General features: G+C 40.9%; 1 protein-coding gene across 2 annotated transcripts in view; it reads right to left on the bottom strand.

The window, feature by feature from the left end:
- si:ch211-152p11.4 (regulator of G-protein signaling 8) overlaps positions 1-8182 on the bottom strand; it is an 11391-nt gene extending 3209 nt beyond the window's left edge. The window contains exons 1-4 of one of the 2 annotated variants that reach the window (XM_005950038.3): positions 7193-8182; positions 5618-6144; positions 4017-4066; positions 3668-3801 (exon numbers count right to left, since the gene is read on the bottom strand). In XM_005950038.3, coding sequence (XP_005950100.1) covers positions 3668-3801; positions 4017-4066; positions 5618-6103 — 670 coding nt within the window. In that variant the 5' untranslated portion in view covers positions 6104-6144; positions 7193-8182. Of the gene's footprint in view, positions 1-3667; positions 3802-4016; positions 4067-5617; positions 6181-7192 lie in introns of both variants that reach the window. The other variant, XM_042215387.1, reaches the window with a different exon arrangement.
- Positions 8183-8458: the final 276 nt, after the last annotated feature.

Raw genomic sequence — 8458 nt, 5'->3', positions numbered from 1 at the left:
CTTTGTCAACAAAGCTTGATTTTTCTGACAGCATGCTCACTTTTGATCTGCCTGAATAGGCTTTGCATAGAACTTATCCAGTTACCACAAAAGTTCTCCTTTAGAAGTATAGGCTGGTCAGATTACTGGCACAACCTTCCTTTGTATAATGTACACAAAGACATCGCCCAAGGCTGAAACCCTGAATAATTTAGTCACCTCTATAGTTTTGTCAGACTGGGTAGTGCACATGATGACGAGGAAACTGACGTGACAAGAAAAAACAATGAATGGAAACATTCTGTGGCATTCAGAATATGCTGTAAATGCGTCGGTGTTATCAAAGGGCTTCATTGGGACATGCCCTGCTTTTCTTGAATGAGTGAAAACGATAGACGACACCAGCACAAAGCATACTACCAAGAAACAGGATTCAGGAGCCTGTACACGCTTCCCCTTCACGCACCGTTAAACCCAGAACTCTTGTTAATATCAAGGAAGTCAAACATTCTCAAGCCTTTAGACAGACTTTGAAACAGCTGTGATTTATAACCGTCTTGGTGTTTACTATCTATTCTATTCATAGAAGCAGCAGGGGTAGGGTAAGTGCTGCACTTTTAGCAGCACAGAGGGGTCACTGACGTCAGACCAGATGTCGACATCGATTCAGCTTAAAAACTTGAGAAACGTGATTTTTTTTTGTTGCACAAACATGTCTTCAAGGCAGAAGTTGTGAGACACTGAAATGTCACAGGATTCAGGTCAGAATCTCACAAAAAGTAAGGACAAAGTAAATAAAGTATCTTTCTCAGTGTCAGGTTATCCTGCTGCAATTTGAAGTATATAAAGAAAATACTTTCTTATTGCATTTCTTTAAATCTGAACACAATTCTTTTATTTTTCCAGAGTTTACATTATTAGTACCTGTTAAACAAGAACGCAATAAATGGCAACTCCCACAGCTGCGCTGTCATCCTGGAAATGATTACTGCAAGGGTTCAATTGTGAATGACGGAAAACAAATCACCTTTGTGGCAAAGATCCAGGGAAGCAGTGGATTATTTAATTTAAGCAAAGTGTAATCTCTGATATGTAAATGAAGTAACAGGAGTATTGCTGCTGTCCTCAAATCAAGCAGCCCCCATAAAAGAAAAAAGAATGGATATAACAATCAAAACTGTTATTTCTCCAAAATACAGGCACTCAAAGTCGGTTTGGAGGAATAATAAAGCTGCTTTATTTTAATTCACTCGTACGTGTCTTTCTATGCTGTTAACCATGAAATGAAAATGACACAGTGGTTTCATGAGGTGTTGTAGATGATTAAATTAAAGGGTCATTTTAGCACATTGTTAGGTGGTTGCTAGGCAACATGACAACATTATAATTATGTTTAATTCAGCCTTTGTGGATATAAATGAAAAGTTATTGTCATGACATTAGGATGCTTTTGCGAGGCGTCACAGGTCATAAAAGCCAATTGCTAGATGGTTGCTAAGTAACATGGTGACATATCTGACACAGAAATCTCCAGCAGACTAAAATGTACCTGTGTGTAAAGTTTGGCTGCTCATTTGCCAACGAGCAGGTGGCCTTTTATTACTTTTCCCAATCCTACCTGGGATCTCGGATCCATTTTGCTTTTTTAACCGTATTATTTGCTGTGTGTTCTTCCCTTCCCAAATCCTCTGTATTCTCCCAAATCCAATCATTACCTTATATAGTCTAAAAAACATAGCAAAGAAAAAAACTAAACTAACACCATAATGTTAAGTTACACAGCTCTTAATGAAAGAAATGCAAGTTGAAAATCTGTTTTCGTCATGTCGTGTGCGTAATTCAAGGTCACAGGAAATTAAAATAGCCAGGCCTTTAAGGGCTGGATTCAAAGTCACACCAAAAATTAAATATTCTTCAAGTGTTCCCTTAACTTTAACTATAACTTCAGGGGGGGGGGTCTAGGGCAGCGGTCCCCAACCCCCGGGCTGTGAGTTGTTTGGTACCGGGCAGCGAGAGTTAAGGCTCGGGTGAGAAATCTATGGTTTTCAGGTTTTTCCTTAACTCAGTTTCCTGGGTCTTTTCCCGTGTTGTAGTTGTGTTTCTTGTTTCTTATTTTGAAAGAAATATTTACACGTTACCATAGCAACCAGAGAGCATTAAGGGGCAGAGAGACGGATGTTACTCTCATTTCAGGACGACGCTGCTAATAAAGTTACAATTACACAGTGACTTCGCGTTTATTATTATTATTATATTTAGAAAACACCACAGTTTGTCTCTTGGTCGTATCATTTTATTTTGTTGTATTTATCCACTACGGTCCATGAAAACATTGTCTGACATTAAACTGGTCCGTGGGCGTCGACTCTAACTTGTAGTGGAACTAAAAATGTCACGTCCGTCCTCAAGTAAGACGTGCAGCACAAGTTATGGAGAAAGCAAACATGCACGGCGACCGTCAGTGTCCTATCAGGGCGATGTGGTCATCTGACTTGAATGTCTCCCCAGTGCAAGAGTGATGTGCAAGTCTGACAGCAGGGCCAAAAGAAAGATCTGCAGGTCACCAAGAATTTGGGGATTCAACCTCTGGAGTATAAATGAAACTCTGGTGACCATTCAGCGGGCGAGATTTCCCCCAACACTTCTTTTCCCACTGGGAATCCTTTTTCATTGGCTACTCCAGCATTTCCTCTTTCCCGCACTGCCAAAATTATTTTCATTAATTTCTGACATCAGATATCCTTCTAACGACTTTCCTCAGTGTCCTTCAGTCCCGCTTCAGTCTGTCTGTCACACCTGATCAACAACTTGTCCCTAATGATTTTTCCATGTATTAACTTTAAGAGTTCATCTTCTCTCTGCTGGCTCTACTCCAACAGTGTATAGACTCCAGAGGATTTTACCCAACTCCAGTCTTCATTTTAAATGCATAACCTCCTGGTTTGCTTTCAGAACTCTGAAACAAGGAACTTCTGAGTACAAGGAAAACCACTGAGGCAGCATCTTGGCTGACCCTAAGTTAAGGAAACAAAATAGGCAGCGTAATTGGATAAAACCAACTGAACTCTGAAATAAAAAATACTTAATGAGCTGTGTTTCATCTGAAAAACTATATAAATGGTAAATGGATGAGATCGGGCGTGCTCAGGGCTTGTTAGATTGTCCACCCACTTTTACTTCTTCTTTAAAAAAATAAAATAATAATAAAAAAAATAAAATTTAATTCCCTGTACTTATGACCTGTAAGTAAGAATTTGTACTGTTCTTTTTTTCTTTTTTCTTTAAATATAGCTTGTTTTCTATTCTACTTGGGCACCCAAAGCATTTTATACAGCATGGCTCATTAACCTATTCACACACACACAATTTATTTTCTGCACCTAAGTGCTTTCTATCCAACTTTCACACACTAACATTTATAGTGGGTGGATGAGACTGACGAACACAGAGTGGGATGCATGCACTATGGTGTGGATGTCAAGGATACTTTGGCATGCAGATCAAATCACCAACCCTCTGATTAGTAGAAGACACGCACTTCCTTCTGTGCTTCAGCCATCCCCCTAAAGACATTTCTTTCTATTCCTCTAAATTAAAAGGAATACAAGTTCAGCAATTTACAGTCAGAATGTTTCCTGCTTAAAATGTCAAGTATCAGACCCAAAACTCAGAAAAAAGCAGGACTTACTTGGACTTCCCAGCAGGACATTTAAGGACTCGGCCCATTTTTCCAGCTCATCTCGATTATAATTCCTCTTCCTACTGTGACCCACTTGACTCCACTGATGCATGAATACAAGGCGAGACCTTCTCTCTTTACCACTACGATACAGGACAAGATGGTAACAGAGACTCAAGGCGTGTCAGAGGAGATGGTAGCAAAGATTACGCTGTCATTGAAATAAACATCAAACCTTCACATTCTTAGAACATTAAGATAAGTACCGACTCACTTTCAGAATCAGAGAGACCCTGCAAGTGAGTCTAAGCTAAAAAAGTAAATTTGAAAATAAAATAAAAATAAACCATGTTCTCACCTGTCTTTTTGCTCTGTGTTGGCCAGGTTGGAGTTTGACGAATGAGGACTCTGAAACAGGAACCACACAGTAAACTGAAGTTAACCTTTTTCATCATTTGTTGAAAGTTGTTCCAGACCTCAGCAGCTTTAAACAGCTCGACTGAACAACAGTGACTGTTTAGAGTCCGTAAACAGAAAAAGACTGAAGCTAAAACATATCTGATGCACACAAAACAGTTTTGTCTTATTTTCAATTCTTTAGTCATTTCACACTAAAGCAGCCTGTGTGGTTTGGATTAAAATATCTCAAAATAAAATATATATTGTTGCACTACTCAATATCCTGCTTCCAGTCAACACTAATTATTACAGTAGACCTTTCTTTTTTCCAAGAAGTCTACTTAAGGCAGACCCAATTAAAGGTATCATTTCAGTTTTATTTATGCAGCACCAAATCACCAAACAGTCGCCTCAAGGTGCTTAATATATTGTTTATTTGCAGTAACTCATAGAAAAACCCAGCAATCAAATGACACCCTTTGAGCACAGCCGTGTACTTCTACTATAATCTCCACTTGTCTGTTAACAGATAGCTTCTAGTGTCAGGAAAGTTCCAGCACTGCAGTAGCAAATTATGCATTTTAATTAAAAGAAAATTAGTGATGCCTGACAAATTGAGTGTTTCTGTATTTGTTTCATTGAGTTTACAGTTCAGCTATTCAAATTCAGTTTTATCTACCTTCATGTACAAACAGAAAACCCCATGAGTGAAAAACTGGACCCATGTGGGTTGTTTTTAATGCAAATTCATAAAGAATGAAGAGCAGCATTGAGCACGAGGGCAGTAAGTAAACTAAATAGACAATAGATGTCCAGAAGCTGTTCCATTTGAACAGTTGAGCCATGATCATAATGATGCCAAACAGAATGGAGAGACTACGTGCATGTGACCACAGCCATCTACTGCACCAGCTTACACAGATCCTGCAGCAGATTGGGAATTTGGGACACTCATTAGAGACAGTCTCGATTATTTTCCAAGACTTTTATTTCCTCGTACTTTTCTATCATACTGAATTTATGGGAAAAAGGGAATTACAGACAACAGCTGTACTATTCAGCTGCTATTGCCATGTTTCTGCTGACAATGTAAACAACTTGCTGTTTGCTAACATTTCAGTGTGTACATTGTGATATTTCTGAACACCACAGCTGCTTATTTGAAATGTATAACTCTCTAAAGTGACAGTTTGACTTAAGCCATCCTGTCACTTATAAGCCTCTCCAAGTGAGAAACAGGCTCAAAGTTACTAAAGTGTTTAAACCTTGTAAGGCATTGTGCACGTCCCCTCGTGGCACCCGAACATTACATCTGGCACCAGGACACGTGAAAAGGATCACTTGTGTTCTGTAGGCTGGAAAACGCTGCAATTAGCTGTAGTTAGACTGGGATATGAGGAGTTTAGAGGATGGGTAAATGTACAGTTTGGGGGTTTTGAAGGTGGCCGTGCTTTTCTTCCTCTAAAAGTCTACAACAACATTTAGAGGGTGTAATCTGTTAAAGTACCAGCTGCACGAAAACACAGCATAGAGACAAAATAGAAATGTCATTTACTGCACCTGTGTGAAAAGACTCTTGAGGTGCAGCTTAGCAGCTGTCAGTCTGTCTCTCTGTTGGTGTCTGTGCTCCATCTTAAAGGAGCTGGAAGAGGACGAAGGCGACGATGGAGGCAGATCGGCTTTCTCCATGCTCTCAGTGCTGCCCTGCACAGCTGGGGCCAGCTGACTGTCACTATAAGCCCTGCTGCCTTGACTGATGAGACAGCCTCTGAGCTGGCTCTTCTCCAGTTTACTCAGCTCGCACAGGTTCTCTGCACTCACGCTGTGCTCCCGAGTCAGCTCATTCTTCGTCATCTCACCCGGACTCTCCGTGGGCTCCTGGATGATGGGAGTCAGGCGACCTGATTTCCCAGCCAGCTCATCATCCTGCAAGTGAAGTGTGCAGGTGCCAGACTCGTGGTCTTGTCCAGAATTCTTCAGTGCCACTTTTTTCCATGTCGGGAAGTCAAGATCAAGCAGGGAACCCTCAGAGCTGAATCTACGCATCGCAGCTGTATTAGAAGTGATGAAGAATGGAAAAGGGGGTACTGCAAAAAAGATTGGAAGAAATAAAGCAGTAAAAGCTAGAAATAAGTAAAAAGGGGCACAAAGGGATCAGACCAGAAATGAAGCACAGAAATATGCGGGGGAAGAGTAGGGTTGGGGAAAAGGTGATAAAATTGGACAATTAGAAAAAAAAAAGGCTCACACAGGCAACTCTCCTTATTTCTACTATGAATGGCTGTCTGACACCAGGACACTGGGAGAGGAACCTTCTGGCTCTACTGCTTAAATGTAGGGTCCTCTGGGCACTGGCCATGTTTCAGGCCACTGCATAATTAGCCAATTAGATTGGGAATCTGAGGAGTTCGGAAGACAAGACAAACTGTTTCTCTGGGAAACATAGTTGAGGTCCATTTAGCAGAGACAGACTTCCCTCATCAAAATGTATCAATGCTCTTCATAAAATATTCACATCTAGTAAATATTAATTCAAAAGGTTTAGGGATTTAGAGGCATAAATAATGCCTATAGGCTGGAGAACAAGAAAACCCAAAGAGTAATTTCATTTTTATTTCCTTCTCACAAATCTGGAACTATTATAAAAGTCTGACACTGGTGCCGTAGCTGAAATGTAGTCTCAGGAGTCTCGCTTCAATTTAAAGGAAGTTTTCTTATCCTAATACTTTTAATGTTTAACTACTCTTTGGTCTATTCTGCACAACCGCAAATAAAGCAAGTCAAGTGTTTCTGACCATTCAAAGTATAACCAGGCGGTATAGAAGTCATATAAAAACAGTCTTATACACATGTACCGCAGACAAACTCACATTTGTCAATAATTAATTTCCACATTTCTGACTTGGCAACATTTCCTAGAACTGAGGTTTGGTCTTTTTCCAGTTCAAATTGTCCATGAATATTAACTTAACGAACTTTTTATCTTCCACTGCAATGCTGCTATTGTACCGTTTCATTCTGAGACGTAATGCCATGCAGCTTCCCAGACCTTTGCTCAGCACAGCTCTGGGAGAAACGACAGCTGATTGATATTTGAAATCGTTAGGAGTGCCGGGGCTCTGTCAGTGTACTTACCTCTTCCTCGAGAATCTTAAGCTCTCTCCATGGCCAAAAGCAAAAATCCTCCGGATCTCAAGGGGGAAATGTCCATGAACTGACGAGTCCGGCTTTAAGCTTTGCAGATTTCAGGTGTCCGGGAGAACGCGAAATCAACTTCCGACGTTCCTGCTGCGACAGCCCTCCCAGATCTGTTCTTGACTCAGATCCTTCTGCAACACAGTCAAGTGCTCACCGACAGAAAAGTCTTGCCGAGAGCACAACAAGTTCCATAAAGTTTTCTTACACGACACAGTGCGTGCTCCTCCTCACGGCTGCCACACCTTCAGTCCTGCCTCAACTTGTCCGTCACACTTTATCAGAGGAGGGAGCTGCCGAGGTGCAGCTGAGACAAGTCAGCCAAATGTCATCTCAAACAACTTTGCTAAGGAAGAGCGTTTGAAAAGGTTAAGACGCTGAAAATGATCCGTAGAAGCCTCCGGGATTCTGTATGTTACGCCACGCGGCGTAAACCTCTGTTTCAAATAAACAAACCGCATTTTAAAAAACAAACAAACAAAAAAACGGGCGATTCAAACGCATCTGTGTCAAGTAACAACGAAAGGATCTGGCTCAGTGAAAGGACCAAGTAAGAAGAAACCCTGTTGTTATTAAATTATATGATTTCTTTCGCACTTTAATTAAGCTCCAATCACGCGGTCAGAAGAAGAAAGGCGGACCATACGTCCATCATTGGATTTGCATTGCTATAAAATGATTTGGCCAGAATGACGCAAATATCTAAACAATCACGATGACCTGCTCAAGCTCAAACCGAGCATCTGACTCTGGCATGGCTGTTGGTACAGTGCGTTACAGAGACTGCTGATGTGTTAGGACTTTCTAAACAATGGTTTACAGGGAATGGTCTGAACATAAACTATCCAGTGAGCAGCAGGTCTCTGGGGGAATAGCCGGGGATACTGGAGGCTGAGGTCAGAGGAGAATGGCCGCTTCCAGCTGCCAGAATGTTTTCTTCCTCCAAGACAGACAAAATCCGCACGAATTAATCTGTGAGGCGCTACATAGCTTTTACTTTGAAAGGACTACGGAAATTCCTAGAAAGTTTTACCTCGTGTTGCGTTTAGCGGGTGGCTGACGCGGGAGTTTTGTGAAATGATAATTGGTTGGTTCAGGTATGTGAGAAGTCGTATCTCTTGTAGTTTTTAGCTTCAAGTGAAGGAATAATTCTGTATTTTGCTATCTTGTTTTAAACACACAAAGACAACACTCATCTGCCTTTTA

Source organism: Haplochromis burtoni, unplaced genomic scaffold, assembly GCF_018398535.1.
Source record: "Haplochromis burtoni strain Fernald_Lab_line unplaced genomic scaffold, NCSU_Asbu1 Contig_711, whole genome shotgun sequence".
NCBI classification, from domain to species: domain Eukaryota; kingdom Metazoa; phylum Chordata; class Actinopteri; order Cichliformes; family Cichlidae; genus Haplochromis; species Haplochromis burtoni.
Note: the sequence above shows the minus strand (reverse complement) of the source record. Positions and strands in the feature narration are given on the sequence as shown.